Genomic DNA, 25221 nt, shown 5'->3' with positions numbered 1-25221 from the left:
GTACGTAAACGGATCAAGTATTTAATAGCATTAAATACTACACCTATGGATATTCGGAATCGACGGATCTTGGTTTCAGTGGGAGCTGAGATCGTCACAAGCAAGAAATGAATACTCTGGAAACGATGATATTGCCGGAAACGGAAATATGGATCGTATCGGAAATATAAATATTATCCAAGTCGTAGATGTTGCCGGAAACGGAAACATAGTACGTATCGGAAAATATTATCGGAAATGGAAATATTGCCGGAATCGGAAATATTGCTGGAAACGGAAATATTGTCAGAATCGGAAATATTATCGGAATCGGAAAATAAATCCGGAAACGGAAATATTAAATATTTGTTCGAAACGGAAATTAATTCCGGAATCGGAAATATTAAATATTGTTCGTATCGGAAATGAATTCCGGAACCGGGAATTTAATCGGAAGAGTATCGTACGAATAAGCATCGGACGAGGCCTGCCGGACGAAGGCCCAGCACGAAGCCGGGCCATCGCCCAGCAAGCTAAATGCGCGCCACACGCCAAGCCAAGGCAGCGCCCAGGCCCACCGCAAGGCAGGCCCAGCGCGCGCCAAGGCCATGGCTGCGTTGCGGGCCTCGTGGCGTGGGCTGAGCGCGCGCACGCATAGGCGCCCCTCGTGGGCTGCCGTGCGTGTGTGTGTTTGTGTTCATGCACGATTCCTAAAGCTATTAGGATTTGGTATATGATTAAATTCCTAATCCTAAAAGGATAAATTAATTAATTAGAGTTCTTATAAGATTCTAGTTTAATTAATTCGTATCCTAGTAGGATTCCAATTCCCTTTCCATACCTCTATAAATAAGAGCCTAGGGTCATAATTTATAGAGACAATTGAAGTATTCAAAGGGTAAGTTTTTGAAAGAAAATTCAGCCATACACTTGCACTACAATAGCCGAAAATTCCTAGCACCTTAAGGGCGATTCTAGTTGGTCAATCTTGAGGCGGATCCGGACGTACTGTGGACTATCTACGGAGGGACGACACTTGGAGTCCTAAAGACTTGTTTTTGTTCGGTTCGGGCGCAGCTAGGGACGGCACGCAACAATGTGTATGCATCTAAACTATGCTAAATGATTATGTGTAAATAATATGCTTTCCTGGCTTTATGGTTTTTCCGCATGATTTATGTTTTGTCATATGAATCATAACCTAACAGTTAAGCTGTCGACCCATCGATGCTGCTCTGCGCGCGCAAGCCTTCTGGGCGGTGGGCCTGACGCTTGAGACAATATTTCCGATTTCGACAATATTTTTGATTCTGATAATATCCGTTCCAACAATATTTCCGATTCCGGCAATATTTTCACTTCCATTAATATTTTCCGAAACGAACTATATTATCATTTCTGGAAATATCTCCGACTTGTATGATATTTATATCTCCGTTATGAACAATATTTATGTTTCCGGTAATATCTATATTTCTGTGAAATATTCTTTCTTTGCCTTTTGATGATTTTAGCTCCCACTGGAACCAAGATTCATCATTTCCGAATGACCATAAATAGAGTACTTAATAAATATTATATTCACTTATTTACTTGATCCGTTTATGCACTATTTGTGTGACCCTACGGGTTCAGTCAAGAGTAAGTTGTGGATTAACATTATTAATTCCACTTGAACTGAAGCGGCCTCTAGCTAGGCATTCAGATCATTTGATCTCACCGAATTATTAACTTGTTAATTAATATTGAACCATATTTATTAGACTTAACATTAAATGCTTTAAATGCAAACTTGGACCAAGGGCATTATTTCCTTCAGTATGTGAATGGTGTTACTTTTAAATGTTAGGCACAATTACCACTAATAATACTCATAATTACTTATATTTGTAATTGGTTACTTCAATTTATAATTTTAGTTACCTTTATATTTATAACAGCGTTACTTTTAATCTTGTTACTTTTCATTTAAAACATTAGGAATTCAGAGTTACTTGAGTATTTTACTAGGATTATTTTTAAGATTACTTTTTGTATAATGGTACGTGTCACTTTTAAGCAACATACACAAGTTCTACTAATACTCCATCCGTCCCGGAATACTCGCATAAGTTTTACCGACACATAGTTTAAGGCAATTTAATTGACTTATTATTTAATTAGGTGGTGGTTGATATTGAGTATTTTTTTTAATATATTTAGTGGGATTTGTGTCAACTTTTTGAGAGTGGTGGAGGGTGAGGTTGATTTTTTAAATATTTTTTTAGATGTTAGGAATACAAGTGAGATCTTAGGTAAGTGAGAGAAACGATATAAAATAAGAAAAGTATTTCTTTTATAGAAAAAGTGCAAGTATTTCGAGACGACTTTATAAGGAAAGTGACGCGAGTGTTCCGCGACGGAGGGAGAATTACTAAAGGTTACATCTATTTGTAATTGATTACTTCTATTTATAATTTCAGTTACTTTTATAGTTTTGAAGAGTGTTTTTTAATCCAGCTACTTAGTGACTTAAAACAATAGAAAGTTACTTTGGTGTTTTTTACCAGGGTTACTTTTTGTATGTTAAGGGTGTTACTTTTAAACACTAGACACAATTACTTTTTTTTTTTGCTAAGCAAGAGAGAATAAAATTATTAAGCTCAAACCAAGATACAAGCTCAACTAGAACCAAGAGAGACAAACCAACTAGGTTGGACCATCTCACCAAGGAACTAGCATAAACATACTAGCCAACAGGCATACACACACCACAAACACAACCTATAAAGCCAAAAACCAGTGGCTATCAACCCTACTAACACTCTTAGGCAACACTGCCTGAATTCTAGCTTTTACAACTTGTTTCAAACTACTGATTGTACTATTGACAGAAGGGATAATATGCTCCCAATAACTTGTATTCCTGCACCTCCAAATCAAGTACACAAGAGCCACAACAGCTGCAAAAACAATCTGTTTTATGAACTTGGACCTTCTACTGTGACTGATGCTTCTGAAAATATGCTGCAATTTGTTTACACACTGCAAACCCAACCACTTCTTCATTTCTACCAGACACATGTTACTATAGGTACACCTGAAGAATAAGTGATCATGAATCTCATCTCCCTGACCACAAATCAGGCAAGTAGCAGAAGCACTAATCCCTATTTTTGCAAGCTTAGCTGTAGTCTGCAATCTAGCCTGAATAGCAAGCCAAGCAATGAATCTATGTTTAGGAGTATTGAGCCTATTCCACACTAATTTGTCCCAGTGAACCTTAGGCTTATCAACTGCTAACTTCTCATACACTTGTTTCACAGAGTAGTGAGGCATATTACTAAACTCATTCTCAGAATATACTTGCTTCAGAACTTCTTTCACTTCACAAATTTTCTTCCAATACCAGCTTGCACTATTGCCTGGCTGGTATCCCCACCATTCCCCATTCTTTAAGTACACAGAAGTCACCCATCTAACCCAAACATTATCTTGTTTGGAAGCTAAAGCCCACACATATTTACCCATGCTTGCAGTGTTCCAAAGAACAACATCTCTAAAACCTAACCCACCTGTTTGCTTGCTACTGCGTGTATTATGCCAAGAAACATTGCTAGGTTTAGAGCTGTAAGCTAAACCACTCCATAGAAAGGCCCTGCAGATCTTAGTGATCTCCTGCAACACACTCTTAGGCAAAATGTATATTTGTGCCCAATACATATGCAAGCTTAACAGGACTGAATTAATAAGCTGCATTCTAGCCACATAAGACAGATTCCTAGAGCTCCACATCTTAATCCTAGCTTTCATCTTGTCAACTAACATTCCACACTGAGCAACAGAAATTTTCTTGGCACAAATGGGGACACCAAGATACCTAAAAGGCAACTGGCTTCTGGTAAAACCAGAAACATCAATGATTCTCTGAATGACATCATTACTCATACCATGGCAATAAATGGATGATTTCTGCTGATTTGCCTTCAGACCAGAGGAAGCAGAGAATAACTTGAAAGCTTGCAAAATAAGATAAGCAGATGGAAATTCACCTTTGCAACAGAGAATAAGATCATCAGCAAAGCACAAATGTGTGAGTTTGAGCTCTTTGCATCTTGGATGATACTGAAATTGGTTCATATTACTCATTTTATGCAATATCCTTGACAAATATTCCATGCAAACCACAAAAAGGAGAGGAGAGATTGGATCTCCTTGTCTCAGTCCCCTCTTAGACTTGAAAAAGCCATGCATTGAACCATTAATCATGAGAGAAAACATTGGAGTAGTAACACACTCCATTACTAGGTTAACAAACTGCTCAGGAAAGTCCAGATAAGTCAACATATCCTTTAGAAAGTTCCAATCAACAGTGTCATAGGCCTTTTGAAGATCAATCTTCATTAAACAGCTTGGCTTCACTCCTCTCCTCCTATAATGCCTTACAAGATCTTGGACAACCATGATATTGTGAACAATATACCTTCCATGAACAAACCCCCCTTGATTCTCAAAGATCAAATCAGGAAGAATTTGTCTAAGTCTTGCACACAAAACTTTAGTAACACATTTGTACAGTGTGTTGCAGCATGAAATGGGTCTGAACTCACTTACATTTCTTGGACATTTGACCTTAGGAATCAAAGTAATTACAGTATGATTAAGCTCCTTGAGTAGCTTGCCATGCTGAAGTACATCTAATACAGCTGAAACAACATCATCCCCCACTATTGACCATGAACCTTTGTAAAAATAGGAACCAAAACCATCAGGACATGGAGCCTTGACTCCTGGAATAGAAAACAAGGCAGCTTTAACTTCATCAGCAGTGTAAGGAGCATTGAGGATATCTTTGTGATGATTCTGACAGATAGGACCAGACTGAACTATCTGTTTGATAACATGTGTTCTATTATCATGAACACTTCCCAGAAGTTCTGTGTAATAAGCCAAGAAAGCACCTGATACCTCATCAGGGTTATCTCTCCACACACCATCCTTGTTAAAAATACTATACACTTGATTCTGTAGTCTTCTGCTTTTAATACTCTGATGAAACAATGAGGTGTTTTCATCCCCATTTTTAATCCACTCCACTTTAGCTTTCTGTTTCAGAAAGTCTAGATACGCTTTATGAGTGGTTCTATACTCTTGAATTGCTTGCAGTTCCAGATTTGCTAACTCCTTATCATGTGGATTAAGATGCATTGCCTCCTGAGCAGCAATCATGCCATGGTGGGCTTTCAAATCAGCTGCCTGAATATCAGTGAAGCCAACTCTATTCAGCTCCTTAAGAGAGGCTTTAACTTTCTTCAATTTATTGGTCAAAACATACATTTTGCTACCAAAACATTGGAAATTCCAAGCCATTTGATTGGTCACTATTGATATTACTAACATACCTTCTATCTTTGATTGGTCACTTCTATATATATAATTTCAGTTACTTTTATGCTACTTATTCAGTTACAAGTACTTACAACATTAGGATGATATACTTTAATATCTTAATAGGGCTAACTTGTATATGTTAATGGTGTTATATATTAGGCACAATTAATTCTAACATTATTAAGAGTTATTTTTTGTATGTTATTGGTGTTACTTTTAAATATTATGCACAATTACTACTATTATTACTAAGTTAACGCCAAAACGCTCGACCTACATCTCCATAAGGGCGACCGGTCGTAAAGGAATACCTACTCCTGCATCGTATCAGTTTGATCGAGAAAAGAAAACAATCCAATTTCGATGTATGACGCAATAGACAATGCAATTCGATGTAAAACAACTTAACAAGTTGTTGCTTTCTCATAGCAATAATTTCCCAAATTGAATTTACTTGATCCCACGTCAAATATTAACAAACCAATCCCATTGTAAAAAGAAGCGATCATCATCGATGGGGGTGAAACATTTCGATCGCCAATTTTCCTGCACCTTTATCTCTCATGTTATGTTTCATGGTGTAAATATAACACACTTTCAATTGATGGTGTGACTTGCCACATATGAGACTTGAGGATTTGATTATTACTCCCTCCCCCAATTGGTTCATTATTTTTACGGAAATTTCATGAAATTCCCTCGAGTTTTGTCATAAATCACCAAACGCCCATCAAATTTCAATAACTTCATAAAATACCCCTCACAAATGACTTAATACCCCCAAATATCCCTTCATGACGTCATCATCCTCATAATCAACCAATTAGGATCTAATTACCCACCTAATCCCTAATTTGTAAGGTTATGAACAATATAATTCATGCGGAAAAATCATAAAAGCCAGGAATCCAAATTAATTGTCACATAGTCAATTAGCATAATTTAGTATACATACTATGTGATGCGTGCCTTGCCTAGCTGCTCCCGGGCCGAACAAGAATAAGTAAAGGACTCCAAGTGTCGTCCCTCTGTACCAAGTCCACAACACGTCCGGATCTGCCTTATATTCAACCTACTAGAATAGTCTCTAAGTGTTAGGTTATGATTCATATGACAAAACATAAATCATGCGGAAAAACCATAAAGCCAGGAAAACATATTATTTACACATAATCATTTAGCATAGTTTAGATGCATACACTTTCTTGCGTGCCCTCCCTAGCTGCGCCCGAACCGAACAAGAACAAGTCTTTAGGACTCCAAGTGTCGTCCCTCCGTAGATAGTCCACAACACGTCCGGATCCGCCTTAAGCTTGACCAACTAGAATCGCCCTTAAGGTAGCTTAGGAATTTCGGTTATTTAGGTGCAAGTGTATGGCAGATTTTTCTTCAAAATCTTACCTTTAGAATACTTCAATTGTATCTATAAATTATGACCCTAGTCACCTATTTATAGAGGTATGGAAAAGGAATTATAATACTACTAGGATTTTGATTTATTAATTAGAATCCAACATGAACTCTAAATAATAAACTTAATCTATTAGGATTAGGATTTAATCTATACACGAATTCCGATAGGATTAGGATTCGTTACGAACATGAGCATCGTATGGCCACGAGCATCGCACCGCCCGCGCAGGCCTTGCGGCCCACACGAGCAGTCGCTGCTCGCAGCCCAACAGCACGCCTAGCGTGCGCGCGCCAAGGCCTTGCTGGGCCTGGCCTTGCGCTGGGCCTGGCGAGGCTGTGGCAGCTCCATGTTGGGCGCTCGGCTTGCTGGGCGCGGGCCTGGCTTCGTGCTGGGCCTTCGTCTAGCAAGCCTCGTCTGATGCTAATTCGTACGATGCGCTTCCGATTAAATTCCCGGTTCCGGAATTCATTTCCGATACGAACAATATTTAATATTTCCGATTCCGGAATTAATTTCCGTTTCGAACAAATATTTAATATTTCCGTTTTCGGAATTATTTTCCGATTCCGATAATATTTCCGATTCCGACAATATTTCCGTTTCCGGCAATATTTCCGATTCCGGCAATATTTCCATTTCCGATAATATTTTCCGATACGTACCATGTTTTCTTTTCCGGCAACATCTACAACTTGGATAATATTTATATTTCGGATACGATCCATATTTCCGTTTCCGGCAATATCATCGTTTCCGGAGTATTCATTTCTTGCTTGTGACGATTTCAGCTCCCACTGAAACCAAGATCCGTCGATTCCGAATATCCATAGATGGAGTATTTAATGCCATTAAATACTTGATCCGTTTACGTACTATTTGTGTGACCCTACGAGTTCAGTCAAGAGTAAGCTGTGGATTAATATCATTAATTCCACTTGAACTGAAGCGGCCTCTAGCTAGGCATTCAGCTCACTTGATCTCACTGAATTATTAACTTGTTAATTAATAATAAACCGCATTTATTAGGCTTAATATTATATGCATACTTGGACCAAGGGCATTTATTTCCTTCAGTCTCCCACTTGTCCTTAGGGACAAGTGTGCATTACCTAATTCCTTTGTCGCTCAATGCTTGCTCTTGAACATAAGGTAAGAGTTGTCATCCTTATTATGTCCAGAGGTGTTTCTCGGTTTCAGAGTTCAACTGATCAAATAAACAGATAATCATAGCCTATGATTCATCCGAGCACGGCCATGCATTTCACAGTTTCTAGCTCTCCGAGTGGCCTTGTACAACTTTTAAGCATCTCATCCCGATTTATGGGAGGACAATCCCAATCTTGTGATCTTGAGATTAGACTTCGTTTGATGGGTGATTACCTGAGCGTTGCCTTTATAGCCTCCTTTTACGGTGCGACGGTTGGTCAACGTCAAAGCAACCAGTTCTCAAACAAGTAATCTCAAATCACTCAGGTATTGAGGATTTAGTGTCTAATAATTTTTAATGAAATTTACTTATGACAGATTTTCATCTCTTACAGTAAAGTTTCATAGATCTGTCCGATACTAGTCTTCCCAAAGTAAGTATCTATGCAAATGATTACGACATTGCCATGTCCACATAGTTCAAGAAACAGAACTACTAGTCATCTTGCATTCTAGTCGTCTAACGTTTTCTATGCGTCCATCTTTATAGAAAACTCCGACCAGGGACCTTTTTCAACTTTTGGCATTCAAGTTCACTTGATAGACATTTCTTAGTCATAGGACTGGTCCTGACAGTCTATCTTGAATGTATCGTCAAATTGAAGGGACTCATCATTTAATACTAAACCAAGATTAAATGGAATATGAAAATACATTTCATATATGATAAATGTTCAACCCCGATGTTAACCATGGGCCTCAAACCCATTTTTAAAACATTTCATGGAATTCAAAGCTATGCTTGATTTCCAGTGCTACAACGTGAGTGTTGCTTCTCACTTGTTGCATAGGTTTAGTTATCACGCTTTGCCAATCTTAACATCCTTTTCATCGAATGTTCTTCGAGATATGATGATAAGATCTTTTGAGTATGTTTATTTTGTGATCTAGTCTTTCTTGCTACATTAGTGGTTCTACGCATTTTGCAATGAAGAACCATTAAGTCAACAGACATGTGATCTTCCCAAGTACAATGAAGAACTCATATAAACAACTCTGTTTTATTGCTTCTTAGGCAATAAGTACTTTTACTTCAACTGTTTAGGTTGCTAGTGATGCTTTGTTTGGATTTACTTATCCAAGCAGTTCACAGATATGTGGAAGACTTTCCATCTGTATCTTAGAACATAGAAATTAATATTTAATTTCCCACGCAACAACTCATGGTCTCAAATCCATGTTGCCATTTCAAAACACGATGTTCTATAGCTCGTCCTTGCCAATGGTTAACTCCAAAGGGATCTTGCTTGATCCTTTACCAGTGTTTATGCGTGTAACATCAATATTTAGCATATCTTTATTTCCTTGAATCAAGAACTATTCCTATGTACCTTTTCAAGTACCATAAGTATTCTTGATCTCAATCTAGTTGATCTTCACTTAGATCAATAGAGATTGGTATATGTTCGTCATGCCTAAAGTCATACGATACGTTTTTGGCGATCCTCGTATTATATCATACATGATAAATTCTTTTGCAGAATAATTCCCAATTGAATTCTATTCATGTAACATTAGCTCATTCAATTTCAGTAGATACTGAATCCAGCTAAATTCTTTGATATATAATATAGGTTAAGAATCTCACTTAGATCCTTTGATGTTTAACTCAGTAAATGCTTATACATAGTTCAAACATTCATTACTTAGATTTATTCATATGGATCGAATATCTCCAATGAGTCTTTCGTGTTAATTTGATTCTATTAGGATTCTAGTTAATTAATAATATTAGTATTCTAGGGTAATTAAATACTTAGTAATTCAGATCTACCCTTGATATCTACTTATAGTAGGATTAGGAAAACAATAACTTGAGGCCCAAACTACTTGTCGCGCAAGTAGCTTGGCGCCCAAGCTTTACTTAGCGTGCAAGCAACCGACAACCCAACCCCTTACAGCGTGTGGCTTGAGGCCCACGTTGCCGCTCGAGGCTTGGCGTCAAAGCACACAGCACACAGCCCACTTGTTGGGCGCTACTGCATTTGCTCGGCCCAAGCGAGCTGCTCTGTGCGGGCTTGCTCGGCGCTGGGCCTGGCACTTACGCTGGGCCTTGCGTCTCGCAAGCTCGTTCGTCGAGCATTTGCTCGTCGTGCGTGCGATTCGTTTTTCGATTTCGGAATTTATTTCTGATTTGAACAATATTCACGTTTCCGAAAATATTTTCGACTCCGACAATGTTTTCTTCTTTCGGCAATATTTCCGATTCCGGTAATATTTCGTTTCCGACAATATTTTTGATTTCCGGTAATATTTCTATTTCCGATATGAACCATATTTCCGTTTCCGGGAATATTTTCGACTTGGATAATATTTATATTTCCGTCGTGAACTATATTTTCGTTTCCGGTAATATCTTCATTTCTGGTAGTACCCTTTCTTTGCCTTGTGATGATTTTAGCTCCCACTGGAACCAAGATCCATCATTTCCAAATGACCATAAATAGAGTGCTTAATGAATATTATATTCACTTAAATACTTGATCCGTTTACACACTTTTTGTCCTACCCTACGAGTTCAGTCAAAAGTAAGATGTGGATTAATATATTAATTCCACTTGTACTGAAGCGGCCTCTAGCCAGGTATTCAGATCACTTAATCTCACTGAATTATTAGCTTGTTAATAAATATTGAACGTACCGCATTTATTAGACTTAGCATTAAATGCATTAAATGCAAACTTGGACTAAGTGCATTATTTCCTTCATAATTAACCCCCCTAATCAATCATCCATTAATCCACCTAATTAACCCACCCATTAACCCAACCATTTCTTTTTCTTCCACTTCTTCACTCTCTCTCTTACTCCATTACCACCACCACTTCCTTCTTCCTTGACCTTCCCAGATTATTCTCTCTCCCCCCTTCATTCTTCCATTTACAGCTAATTCATAACCATCAATTGCAATCCCAACATACAACAAATCTCCAAATTTAAGAAATAGTAATACCCAAAACCGAGTATTGAAGAACTAGGTGAAGAATATGGGTAATTTTGATGAAAATGAAAGGGGGTTTGTGCGAAAACAAGAGGTTTTGTTGAGGAAATTGAGTTTTGGATTGATGGATGAAAGAGAACCTAACTTCGTTCTTGTGGGTTGTTCTATTCAATTCTTCCGGCATCGATTTCGGCAGTTTTTTGTGGTTATGGGTTCGACGGCGGCGGCGAATGTTCTCTTCAATTCTCCCGGCGTTAATTTCGGCTGTTTTTTATGGTTATTCACCGCACGTGAACCCACTTTCGCCGCCTCCAACCTCATTCATTTTCATCGACCCTGCTAGCTCCTTTTCATCTCTCTCCGATAACTCTCCACGTTAAATTCAGGGAAGAAGGAAGGGGGGAGAGGAAGGATATTGATGATGATTTAGGAGAAGGAAGGAGGAGAGAAGGCGTCGAGGTGGCGGTGGAGGTTGTGGCGGTGGACGACGAGGGTGTGGCGGTGAACGGCGGAGGAAAGGTCAGGGGAGAGGGGGAAGAAAAACTAAAAGGAAAAAAATGGGTTAATGGGTAGGTTAATTAGATATTAATTGAGTGAATCAGGGATGATTATGTCATGAAGGGATATTTGGGGTATTAAATCATTTGTGAGGGGTATTTTATAAATTATTGAAACTTGATGGGTGTTTGGTGAATTATGGCAAAACTCATGGGCATTTCATAAAATTTCGTATTTTTTTCACCCTTTTTTTTTATCTGGACGACCATTAACTTCCCCGCTGACCTTTGAAATATTCTTACCAGAGACCCGAGTCTGCTGGCCTTCCTCTAATTCATCTTTTCATTATGAACCACCGCCTTTCTCCGGTTCTTTAGTTTCTTTATTTTGCTCAATTTACTCGAAGTTCTTTGAGTTTTTTTTTTAATTATAGCACAAACATGGAATTCAAATCGATTGGGAGTACTATGAAGGCTAAAATTAAGTCTGCTAAGAGGGGGATTGCATTTGGAAAATTCTGGATTTATGGTGCGAAATTTTGAATTATTGCTTATATTAATGGAGAATTTGAAGGAAATAATGCCCTTGGTCCAAGTATGCATTTAATGGTAAGTTTAATAAATGTAGTTCAGTATTAATTATACAAGTTAATAATTCAGTGAGATCAAATGAACTGTATGCCTAGCTAGAGGCCGCTTCAGTTCAAGTGGAATTAATAATATTAATCCACAGCTTAATCTTGACTGAACCCGTAGGGTCACACAAATAGTACGTAAACGGATCAAGTATTTAATGGAATTAAATACTCCATCTATGGATATTCTGAATCGACGGATCTTGGTTCTAGTGGGAGCTGAGATCGTCAAAGGCAAATTATGACTACTCCCGAAACGATGATATTGCCGGAAACTGAAATATGGATCGTATCGAAAATATAAATATTATCCAAGTCGTAGATGTTGCCGGAAACGAAAACATGGTACGTATCGGAAAATATTATCGGGAATGGAAATATTGCCGGAATCTGAAATATTGCCGGAAACAGAAATATTGTCGGAATCGGAAATATTATCGGAATCGGAAAATAATTCCGGAAACGGAAATATTAAATATTTGTTCGAAACGGAAATTTATTCCGGAATCGAAAATATTAAATATTGTTCGTATCGGAAATGAATTCCGAAATCGAAAAATTAATCGGAAGCGCAGCATACGAAATAAACGTCGGACGAGCTTGCTAGACGCAAGGCCCAGCACGAAGCTAGGCCCAACGCCTAGCGAAATCCGCGCGCACAAGCATAGGCGCAGCCCACTGCGACCAAGCAAGCAAGCCCAGCCAAGCGAGAAGCAAGGCCAGGCCCGCGAGCAAGGCCAGCGAGCTGGCGCGCCCTTCGTGGGCTGCGAGCAGCTGCTGGGCCAAGCCTCAGCGCGCGCGTGCACAGCGCCCTTCATGGGCTGCTGTGCGTGTGTGTTTGTGTTTGTGTTTGTGTACGAAGCCTTGATCGATTAGGATTCGTTTAGATTAATTTCCTAAATCTACTAGAAATTAAGTGATTTAATTTAAGTTAAATTCAGATTAGCTAAATTGATTCCTAGTAGGATTCTAATATCCGATTTCCCTACCCTATAAATAGGTGATAATATTTCACAATTTATAACGAGTAATTCAAGTATTCATATACGTTTTAGGCTTAAAACTCAGATTTTTATTTGCTATAAAATCCGAAAATTACATAGAACCTTAGGTGCAATTCTAGTTAATTAAATCTAAGGCGGATCCGAGCGTGCTGTGGACTATCTACGGAGGGACGACATTTGGAGTCCTAGACTTGTTCTTGTTCGGTTCGGGCGCAGCTAGGGAGGGCACGCTACAAAGTGTATGTGTCCTAAATTATGCTAATTGTTATGTGGCAATTGATTTGGATTCCTGGCTTTATGGTTTTTCCGCATGATTTATATTCAGTTATATGTATCATAACCTAACAGAATTTACGTTTAACGTCGAGGGTTATGACAATAGAATTTAAGTCAGTTGTCTATTGAGTTTCTGGAATGAGGTCAATTTGCTGAAAAAAATCGGTAAAGAGTATTTTTTTTCTTCATAATTTCAGTTAGTTCGTTTCACTTTTTGTCAATTCTTTAACTTTATTTTTCTTATTTGACAGGAATTTCTAATGAATTGATTAATCACAGAACTAAATTTGAAGATTTTGTAAGGGGTCAATAATATACTGTTGATATAGAACTTTTAGAACTTCGGATGTGGCAGATCACGATCTTCAACATATAAAATGAGATTTTGCGCCCTCAATTATGTGGAAGTTCAAATGTTGAATTTTTTTCAAGAAATACTGACATTGACGCTCTCAAAAAGTTATACGTTTGTAGGATGCTTTATGATTGTGCCGTTGTGATTGATGGAGAACGAATTCCATTTCAAAAATGTATTGATGCCGCTGCTTCACCGAGGAAGTATAAATCAATATCTGATATGTATTTCACAAATACATATCATCCATTAAATGACAAAATCGGGATAAGACAAATGCTAAAGGATAAAATCAATTTTTTTTTAAAATGGCACCCATTTTTAGAAAATGGCATCGATTTTTGAAAAATGGCATCCATTTTTCGAAAATGGCATATGTTCATTGAAAAATGACACTTTTTTTGATTTTGTCTTATCTCTATTTTGTTGTTTAATGGGATGATATGTATGTTGGAATACATATCAGATATTGGCCTCTCCGCCCTCCTGTTTCACCCATCTTTAAAGAAACATTATTTCTAGGTGCTGCAATGCTTCTAGATATGGATGTTATGAATTTAAGTGTCTCGAATTGTCCAGCCTCGTCTTAGAAGTGTTTTTTTGGTTTCATGTATAATTCCACTGATTGGAATGAATTTTCAAGACATAGGATGAAGTTACTTCGGCTGGCACATCTATATATTTTACTAAAAGAGATGAAATCAATGTGATGATGACAAATCTCACTCATTGATTCACCTCTCTTTTAATATAAGAAAATAATTAAAACAAAATAGTATCTAGAATTTTATTATTAAATATTTTTTAATTGTAAATTATTGTTTACGAGTAATTAATAGTATTTCGTAAATAAAATTAGTAACATACGTGCATTGCACGGGTCATAAGCTATTATATATGAAGCGGATAACCTATTTAAAACATTTGTTTTTGCGCTCAAGTTAGACCTACATATTACAAATATCTTACAACGCCTCTAAGTGACAAATAAGTTGAAAATTGTTGAACTTAAAGAAAAGTGTCTTAAGTATCTTACTGAGTTCAAGAAGTTCGAAGATGTTAATAAAAGAAAAAGATTCGTTTAACATTGAGGGTTATGACAATAGAATTTAAGCCATTTGTCTATTGAGTTTCTGGAATGAGGTCAATTTGCTGGAAAAAATCTGTAACGAGTATTTTTCTTCTTCATAATTTCAGTTAGTTCATTTCACTTTTTGTCAATTCTTTACCTTTATTTTTCTTATTTGACAGAAATTTCTAATGAATTGATTAATCACACAACTAAATTTGAAGATGTTGTGAGGGGTCAATAATATAATGTTGATAAAGAATTTTTAGAAATTCGGATGGGGCAAATCACGGTCTTCAACATACAAAATGAGATTTTGCGCCCTCAATTATGTGGAAGTTCAAATGTTGAATCTTTGTCAAGAAATATTGATATGGACGCTCTCAAAAAGTTATACATTTGTCAGATGCTTTATGATTGTGCCGTTGTGATTGATGGAGAACGAATTCCATTTCAAAAATGTATTGTTGCCGCTGCTTCACCGAGGAAGTATAAATCAATATCTGATACGTATTTCACAAATATATATCATCCATTAAATGACAAAATAGGGATAAGACAAATGTTAAAGGATAAAATCAAATTTTTTTTAAAATGACATCGATTTTTAAAAAATGACATCTGTTCATTGAAAAATGACATTTTTTTTGATTTTTTTTTCTCATCTCTATTTTGTTGTTTACTGGGATGATATGTATGTTGAAATACATCAACATAAATATCAGATATTGATCTCTCCGCCCTCGTGCTTCACCCATCTTTAAAGAAGCATTATTTCTTGGTGCTGCAATGATTATAAATACAGATGTTATGAATTTAAGTGTCTTGAATTGTCCAGCCTCGTCTTATAGATGTTTTTTTGATTTCATGTATAATTCCACTGATTGGAACGAATTTTCAAGACATAGGATGAAGTTACTTCAGCTGACACATCTATATATTTTACTAAAAGAGATGAAATCAATGTGGTGATGACAAATGTCACTCATAGATTCACCTCTCTTTTAATATAAGTAAATAATTAAAACAAAATAGTATCTAGAATTTTATTACTAGATATTTTTTAATTGTAAATTATTGTTTGCGAGTAATTAATAGTATTTCGTAAATAAAATTAGTAACATACGTGCATTGCACGGGTCATAAGCTATTATATATGAAGCGGATAACCTATTTAAAACATGTGTTTTTGCGCTCAAGTTAGACCTACATATTACAAATATCTTACCACGCCTCTAAGTGACAAATAGGTTGAAAATTGTTGAACTTAAAGAAAAGTGTCTTAAATATCTTACAGAGTTCAAGAAGTTCGAAGATGTTGATGAAAGCGAAATGAAAGAATTTTTGGAGTCCTGCCTACATTTGGAAAATCTATTGATCCCACATCGGTAATGGTAATGTTCCATCTTTAGTAGTCAGTACATGGTTCTATTATTCATCCACATTAATACATAAAGCTTACACCATATCGCTTTGGATGAAACGAAATGACAATTCTAAGTATGAAGTCATGTGAAGGGGATCGGTATAATCACACTACAACTTCGAATTTCTCTATTGTCGATTTGTTGACAATCTGCTTATGCATTTGTTGTTGTTTGTCCAAATTTTGGATCACTATAACAATATGTCCAAATGATGTCTCTTGACCATTATGTACATATCAGAACCGGTATTTCCAGATCATGTCTAAATTAGAACCAATATGTCCAGGTGATGTCCAAATCATAACCGATCTATCCAGATCATGTTCAAGTATATCTAATACATGAAATAGTTAAATAATGACTAAAGTCAAATAAATGATGTGCAATGTATAATAACAATATTATAAATTTAAATAAAATTTATTTTACATATAAATCATTAAATATTAATAATTGTAGATTTTATTTATGAAAATCAGTTTAGATAATATCAGATCCGATCAGAAAAAATAAATACGGATCAGAACATATCAGATTAGGAAAAATAAGTTCATATCAGATCTGGAAAAATAAGGTGTACTAAACTGGGTATGAATTTACTTGATCTCATGCCAAATATTATTAAACGAGTCCCTTTGTAAAAAGAAGCGATCATCATCGATGGGGTGAAACATTTCGATCGCCAATTTGTCCGCACCTTTATCTCTCATGTTATAGTTCATGGTGTGAACATGTCATACCGTCAATTGATGATGTGACTTGCCACATATAAGACTTAAGGATTTGCTTATTACTCTCTCTCCCTACTTGGTTCATGCCGATCAACATTTAACTCTTAATAAAAATACGGAAGAAGTACCTACTAAAAAAAATTATAAAATACAACCAACGGTCCAACACTACTATGTTTTTATATTTTTTTTAAGCTCATTTGGATCTTACAAAATATAAAAGAGCAAAGAAAATAGTCTTACGTGTGCCTTGCTCATAGAAAATTGTCTATTTTGATAACCAAAATTTAGCATAGTCTAAAATAATTCACCGTAATATTGGTGTGGGCCTTAAGGGGACTTTAGTTGGTCCAATGGTTTTGATGATCTTTTCTATGCTTTGGGCTTCGTTTGGTTCAATGGGTTCCTATGAATGTTTCCTATGCTTTGGGAATCAAAAAATTCAACGCACCAAAAATGCTGACAATTAAATTAAAATTCAAAAAACAAGATATGTGGCTGCTGGGATTCGAGCCCAGGTCTCCACGGCCACAACGTGGAATTCTTACCACTAAACTACAGCCACTTTGATATTAACCTTGTCAAAGTTTAGTTTATTAATATCAAAGTGTAGTTAATTAAAGTAACATTCGAAAAAAAAAAACATTTGTGGCTGCTGGGATTCGAGCCCAGGTCTCCACGGCCACAACGTGGAATTCTTACCACTAAACTACAGCCACTTTGATTTTAAACTCGTCAACGTTTAATTGATAATTAAATTGTAATCCAAATTTAGCGTGTCTATTCTTTTTCGTTTAATCGTTTATCCCAATTAAAATTTTCATTTATAATTTTGGCCAGAATCAATGTTATTTTTCAATAGTTCTTTCTTCTCACTATTAAAAGGTTTTTTTTTCCAATCTCGTTCCTTACAAGATGGATCTCCAATTATTATATAAGTAATACCTAATAAAATAAATATATATATAGTCCAATATAAAAAATAGGTATATTATTATAGTCTTAAAAGAGAAATAATTTTACAAAATGCTTATATGATGGCATGTATTTTTTAAGTTCATATTATCAGTTAATATTTTAAATTATTAATGTAACATGTGTTTCCCCCTTTTTCTTTAGTCGTACGCTTTGATTTTTGACATTATTCATGCACATGAATGTTCTACTCTAATCATATTTTGTGATTTTTACATGAGAAAAAAAAAATACTATGTATATAATAGTGTAAGACGTTGTTATAATGATCTCTTTGTATACTTTTAAAATTCAACTTTTTGTATTTTTCTTTTTAATAATTAAAAATATTAGTGGTTGAAATTTTGCATTAACAAAATAGAAAAAAAAAAAAAAAAAAAAAACATTACTTTTAACACTTCAATTTTATACTAGGGGTACACTTAAAACTTGGGGTACACTAAAAATTCGTCACGCAAACAAAATAAAATAAATGAAAAAAAAAAAAAAAATTGGTGCACACGAAGTTAATTTGTTTTCCTATGGAAAGCTTGAAATGAGATTTTGTATTATTCAAGTTTGGTAGAGAAATATAATGGGCTGACGTCAGATTAATGTGTATAATATAATAACGAGATTGGATATTATTATATCAAAGTAAGACCAATAAAAATATCTTAATTATTAAATAAAATTAATTAGAAAACTAATGCAAATACAAATTTGGCCATTGATAGTGGACTGAAAGCTCCCTTTCGCGTGCACAAGAAAATAATATTATAACTAAAGTTGTCTTTTTAAATTAAAGGAATCCTAATTAATTTTTTTTTAAAGGTTGGCTGCTAAGCAAGAGTTAGAAGATCATTTCGAAGCTTTTTGCTGCTTAATTTACAAGTCAAAACATTTAAAGACACTTTTTTTATTCAACTTGATTTTCTCTTTAGAAAAAATATTTTAGGATTTAACTATGTCCATCTTTTCTTGTTTTTAATAACTTTGATTTCATGTTTGTAATAAAACTTCATTTCCTCTCTATCGGAGAGTTACTCCACTCAATTATTGGGTTACATTTATTTATGTATTGGGTTTTATTTTTCTATTTGTAAAAGTTTGAGGATATATATTTAATTTTGCAGAAAAAGTTGATGTATTGTTGAAGATTTGTGGGGGTGTTATGACAATTTTTTGACTTACATTTACAGTCAATTGAATCAGATTTAATTCAATCTCAAAATTACAACAAATTGAAAGACCCCTCGTAAAAAGATTTATCAAACAAAAATGTGAAACAGGGTACTCATCATTGTTAGAGTTCGTGATTTTTCCGAATTAGAATTTCGTTTGATCCAAATCATATCGATTTGTATTTGCTAGTTTGATTCTATTGTAAATGTCGTATGACTATTTTATTAACGAAAATGATAAAGGTCGCAACATGCGACCTTCAAGCCGTGTCACAATGATGACATGACATGCTTATGTGTCATGATTTAAATTAGAATCTAAAATATTTAACTTATATATCATATTATACATGTTTAAAATAAAGGTGGAAAATCTTAATATTCTAATTTGTTTCTTTCTTTATATCGATTACCTTATTTACATGTTTTCATAGTAAAAGTTTTGCATTGATAGTAAAAATATTATGATGACTCATAGCCTACGTGGCGCCTATATGTACCAATTAAACTCCGACACATGAGATTGCGACTAAAAATGTTGTCACAACTTGCGACATTTATCATCACCCGAAATATTTTAACAATTTTCACGACTGAAACACCTTAGAATCCATTTCGTATCACTGTCATGATCATACTAAGGAATGATGCGTTATATATTCAATTTTAAAGTTTCGCAGTATATCCAATCTGTTTAACTTGGGAATAAAACTTCTATTTGGTATGCCATACATCTTTTGGTAGCTAGGTACATAATGACTATTTTTTTTTTATTTTTTTTTGGCATTAAACCTAATGACTATTGAAGTTGTTCCGGTGTTGTAAAGATGGAAACAATGGGCTTCGAATGAAGGCCCTTTTGTATGTGTTGAAGATCTTGCTTGTTTGAATGAGTGGAGTCCGAATTCACCTGCACAATAGCAAAGTTACTAGCCTCGGGGGTGTTTCCGAGGAAAGCCCCTCCGATGCCTAAGTAAGAATGATGCTCGGATTCTAGAGAGAAGTTCTCTAGAAGAGTAGTCTTAAGGCGGTAAATTCGACGTACCTTGAGGTGTGAGCCTTGGCGGCCTATTTATAGTGTTTGCACAATAAATGCCCATAGGTCATTTATTGCTATTGGGCCTTGGGCCTTGATGGATGGCTGACTAGCCATTGGTGGATTTGATGCTGTTTGTTTAGAGCCATTGGGCTTTGGACTTAGTGGCCCAATAGAGAATCAATTGGGAGCCCAAACAACATGCCCCCCAGACCCGGTCCATTTAGAATTAAATGGGTGGGTTTCCAGCTGTCAGAAGTCCGAAAGTTCCCTCTCTTTTTCTGAAAAGGGATGATTTGCATTGATGACAAGTGTTGGGAGTTGTATTGTGCCGTGTAGATCGTGGGTTGAGGAAGTTGATGCGCCCCTTTTCTTTTCTATAAATACGGGGTGCATTGCTCTTTTCGAACTTTTTACTCCTTCTTTCAAACCCTTTCTCTCTCTAAATTCCGGCGATCGCGGTGCGATTTGTTTCTTCAGATCTACGAAATTCGGCCAACTTTGGACTTCGGGAACTTGTGCTGTTCGTTTTATCGGCGAATTCCGCTTCGGAAGAAGGTAATTTGTTTCTGAATTCTCCTTTTTTCTTCGTTTTTCCTTCTACCCCTCAATCTCAACCCTAGACCGAGAATTCGCGGCCATGGCAAAGAATAGGGGTAAGAGCAAGTTCGTCGTTGGCTCCTCTAGTGAGAGGGAGAACGTGCCTTCGGGAAGGTTACCGAAAACTTCGAGGGGTCGGCCTTCGGAGAGGCCAGTGGAGAGGCGTTCGACTGGTTGGGATGCTTCGAAAGATGATGTTGTTGGCGGGTCTAGCGTGTCTGAACGCGCAACTTCTGGTAAAAAGGCTGGCTCTTCGGGTGTGCGCCGCTCCTACCCTGAGTTTCCAGTTCATTGGACTGAAGCTGATCCGCAGGGTAAGTATGCCCCGATTCTGCATGAGACCACTAAGATCGATGGTCCCTTGGAAAAATCGGTCAGTGGTGACTGGTTGGTGGAGGCAAAGCTGGGGCATTACCATCGGAGGGCCGAAGAGTTATACGGAATCCAGCACGCCTTGGGGTACTGGTGCGAGCTTCCCGACCAGGAGCGTCCTCGGGTGACTCATCCGCCGAGGGGGTTCATCTCTGTGTATACTCATCATTTGGAGAACGGCCTCCGCTTTCCTTTGGATCCCTTCATATCCGAGCTCCTGGTGTCGTATAACATCAGTTTGGCCCAGCTTACCCCCAAATCTATGAGGCATATCATCGGATTTAGATGGGTGTGCGATTTTATTAACTTTCCATGCTCTGTTGCCGTGTTTCGGGATCTGCACGATCTGTCTTTCAACCACGCTTCCAAGGGGGATGGGTATGGTTGGTGGACCATTATCAACAAAAGATCCCGAAGAAAGGGGGAGCCGAACTATATTACGGCCTACCCTTACCTCAGCTCTGATCATAACTGGAAGACGGAGTGGTTGTTCGTTCGTGTGCCGACAGATCCGAAGCATCCACATTTTTACCGCCCTCCGAAGTGGTTTGTGACTCCTGATCCTGATATGCGAAGCGTGGCTGCTCCGGATCGGAACCATCACCACTACGTGGATCTCCTCCAGTGGTTTTTGGCTCGGGAGGACAACTACAAATTGCCGTCCAACTGGCTCCCGAACCTCAACTATATCTTGCGGGAGGACATTCTTGCTGTTGCCGGTCTCAGCAGGATTTTTGACAGGGGTAGGTGTCTTTCGGCTGGGACCGTGCTTTAGTAAGTTTGCCCTCTTCCTTTTTGGTCTCGTTTTACTGATTTCGTTTTGTGCTTTGTTTCTGCAGAGTACGGCTTCAGCTGCGTTGATCCTGTGGTCTTGGGTATTTCTTTGGATCTGAAGACCATTCACGACTCGGCCCCTGATTATAAGTTCGGGAAGGAGAATCCTCGTAATCCTCGCTTGAAGGATTACGTGCTGTCTCCGTCGGGTGTCGCTCGGATATCTGAAGTTCGAGCTGATCCGTGGGATTCTGCCTCTTCTCCCGAAGCTGTTCCAGTGAAAGTCGTGCTCCCTGATTTGAGGACAACCTCGGATCCGGTGAGTGTTTCTAATCTCAATATCTTTTGTTTGTCTTTCTTTTTGGTTGGCCGTCGGCTAACGTCTTGGTCCTGGACCATCTTTTTAGGGTCCTGGGACTGACGCTGTGCCGCGTGCCGTTCCTTCGGTTTCATCTCCGGCTCGGATAGATATCTCTTTATCTAGGAACCGGGTACTTCGCGATTTTTCTTTATTCCTTCCTTTGTCTTGTTTTACCTTTATTGACCCTTGGTTTCTTCTGTTTAGGATCAGCGCAAAAGGAAGAGCAGCACTCTTTTGAGGCCTTCTGCGCATCCGAAGAAGGCGAAAGCTGATCAGTCTTCGGAGAAGGTATTTGTTCTGACTTAGAGCTTTTGTGGTCTGTTCTCTCTTTTTCTGAAACTGACCTTTGAGCGTTTGCCCTGTAGGAAGTGGTTTCGGAAGTCATGCCTCCTCCCAAAAACCTCCTTCACTTCATGCCCTTGCCCGGGCAGAAGTTGAAGAGTGTGGTGGTTGTGGAACCGCCTCCCGTGGACCAACCGCTGGCTGAGGAAGATACCATCCCTTCTCCGCTGAAGCCGTCTGCTGCTTTAGGGATCGAGATCCAGGATATAACCAAGGTGATGGAGGCAATTGAAGCCGACCTTGTTCCTGGCTCGGATGTCCCTATTGTGGCCGAGCAGAAGGAAGAAGCTGCTGACGTTTCTCTCGAAAGGGAGAAAAGTCCGGATAAGGAGATGGTGGATCTCACCGAAGCTCATGTAGAGGTTCCCGAAGCTGAGAAGGAGGAACCCGAGCAGGGTCTGACGAGGAAGAGGCGTCATTCGACCTTGGGCTCCACTTCGACCTCGGCCCTGGATAGACTGATCCACGCTGACCCTTGCTCGGATGTTCCGCTGAAACGGATCCCCGAGGAGGTAAGGGAAGCGATGGCTCGCTATGCCAGAGCTCCGGTTTTGGGGGAGAACCCCATGGCTCACGTGGGATCTTTGGTGGGTCCCGAAGCTGCACGGGAGAATCTTCTTCGGGCCAACCCGCAGTGGAGGGTTCCTGGAGCTGAGGAGAGGAACCCAGCTATGATGGCCCAATATTATCTGAATGAGGTAAGTCTTGGAAATTTTGTTTTGAGTTCCGTTTTTGGTTTGTTGTCTTCTTTCCTCATCTTTTCTTGTCTTTTCTTCTTTCCCAGGCTGTTTTCTGGTCCTCGTTCGCTTCCAAGTGTAGCTCGGTTGAGGAAAGGCAGCTGAGGAGGTATCAGGAGGCTTATGCTCGTGATATCCCTGTCTTGGACCAGAAGGCTGGGCAGCTCATGGCCGAGATGGTGGACCTCAAGCAACTGTACCTTCAGTACAGTCGTGAGGCTAGGGAAGCGGCGGAACAGATCGGGGCCGAAGTTGGGAGGCTCACTTTCCAAGTTGAAGAGGATGCTGAAAAGATAGCTTCCTTCGACAGGGAGAGGAGAGAAATGGCTGCCAAGTTTGCGAGCGAACTTGAAGAAAAAGACAGTCTTCTCAAGGAGATGACGTCTAAATTTGAGGCGGCCATTAAGCAGAGCCAGGAAGCGGAGGCGAGGCTTCAGCAGTTTATCAAGCACCGGGAGATTGTTCAGAATCAAGCTGACAAGGTGCCCGTTCTCCAGCTGAAGATCCGAGAGAAAGATGCTGCCATTCGGAAGTTGGAGCAAGAGAGAGTTGACCTCTACACTGCTGATCAGTGTAGAGAGCAATACTGGAATGGCATCCTGGGTGCTCGGCGGATGTTCGCGAAGCACATGCCTCATTTCCCTTGGAATGAGAAGGTTCCGCTCTGGATGAGGGCCCAGGATCACTTGGTGGAGTGCCAGGCCGATCGAGACGAAGCTGAAGCTGAACGCCAAGCTGCTCTTGCAGAGGCTCGGGCCCAGAAGGCGGCTTCCGAAGGTGATACTACTGCTGGGGGTTCTTCGAAGGATGCTCCTCTGGGGGATGCTCCTGAGACTCCCAAGAGCTAGGGATTCGGGCAGTCGTCTTCTTCAGAGTCGGTCGGTTCCAGTTGAGGACTTCCGAACATGTGCTTGCCTTTCCCCCCTTTTGCCTCGGCGCTGCGTTGTACTTATTTCTTTTTTGTTTTCTTTAGTACTTCGGTAGGCCGGTATTGTCTGTTGATGGCTGCCGATTTTAACTTGTTTCATTTTGTTTTCAATTTTTGAGGTTTTTCGATGTATTTGTACTTCCCCCAAATATTGAATAAAAAATGAATGTTTGTTACTTGGCTGCTTCTTTTCAACTTGTTCTTTCGCAATTTTTAGGTCTTTAGATCCGTAGATTTCTCGAGCTCCTCTTTCTGTAGACTTGCTAAAAACCTTTTGACCTTGCGAGCTCTTTAGATCCGTAGATCTGTTAAGAGACTTTTTAACCTTTGCGAGTTCTTCAAATCCGTAGATCTGCTAAGAGGCTCTTTGACTTTGCGAGTTCTTCAAATCCGTAGATCTGCTAAGAGACTCTTTAGTTTTGCGAGTTCTTCAAATCCGTAGATCTGCTAAGAGACTCTTTAGTTTTGCGAGTTCTTCAAATCCGAAGATCTGCTAAGAGACTCTTTAGTTTTGCGAGTTCTTCAAATCCGTAGATCTGCTAAGAGACTCTTTAGTTTCCAGACTCTTCAAATCCGTCGATCTGCTCAGAGGTTTGGATTGTTCTTCCGATCTCTTGTGGTTCGGAAACCTGGGCAAGAGATCGCTAGTCTGCCTCTTTAGTTATGCCTTCGGCGATCCGTGGATCTGAGCCGGAGTTTTATAACTTGATTCGAGCGACTGTTTGTTGCGAACAATTTTTATTAGGGTACCGCGAATCCGAGGATTCTGGACGGTTCCCTGAAGTGTATGATTTGGTCATTTCTTGCATTTTATCAAGGAATGGACAAAGTCAACCTGTTTTTAGTCTCGGATTGATCAGATCCGAGGCTGCATATATATATAAGGGGACAATAAATATAGAGATAAGTTTAATGAAACACATGGTGCCAATGGCTTTCCTCTTCTCATTAAACAACTTACTTGGTCTACAGACAGAGGTCATACAAAATATTTTTTGAGAACATCGGTATTCCAATGGTTCTTCAAAA

At 38.3% G+C, this 25221-nt stretch overlaps 1 protein-coding gene and 2 non-coding genes across 3 annotated transcripts; 1 reads left to right on the top strand and 2 right to left on the bottom strand.

Annotated features, from left to right (window-relative positions):
* Positions 1-17397: 17397 nt before the first annotated feature.
* TRNAH-GUG (transfer RNA histidin (anticodon GUG)) lies at positions 17398-17469 on the bottom strand. Its single transcript has one exon. It is a non-coding gene; the product is annotated as a tRNA-His (tRNA).
* An 82-nt stretch (positions 17470-17551) lies between these two features.
* TRNAH-GUG (transfer RNA histidin (anticodon GUG)) lies at positions 17552-17623 on the bottom strand. Its single transcript has one exon. It is a non-coding gene; the product is annotated as a tRNA-His (tRNA).
* Positions 17624-22889: 5266 nt separating this feature from the next.
* On the top strand, positions 22890-24445 carry LOC130470585 (uncharacterized). Its single transcript, XM_056840985.1, has 2 exons — positions 22890-23225; positions 23347-24445. Exons 1-2 carry the CDS (start codon positions 23221-23223, stop codon positions 24110-24112), a joined length of 771 nt encoding a protein of 256 aa, XP_056696963.1. The 5' UTR covers positions 22890-23220; the 3' UTR covers positions 24113-24445.
* The last annotated feature ends 776 nt before the right edge of the window (positions 24446-25221 follow it).

This window comes from Spinacia oleracea, chromosome 3, assembly GCF_020520425.1.
Source record: "Spinacia oleracea cultivar Varoflay chromosome 3, BTI_SOV_V1, whole genome shotgun sequence".
NCBI lineage: Eukaryota > Viridiplantae > Streptophyta > Magnoliopsida > Caryophyllales > Amaranthaceae > Spinacia > Spinacia oleracea.
This window is presented reverse-complemented; position numbering and strand designations above follow the sequence as displayed.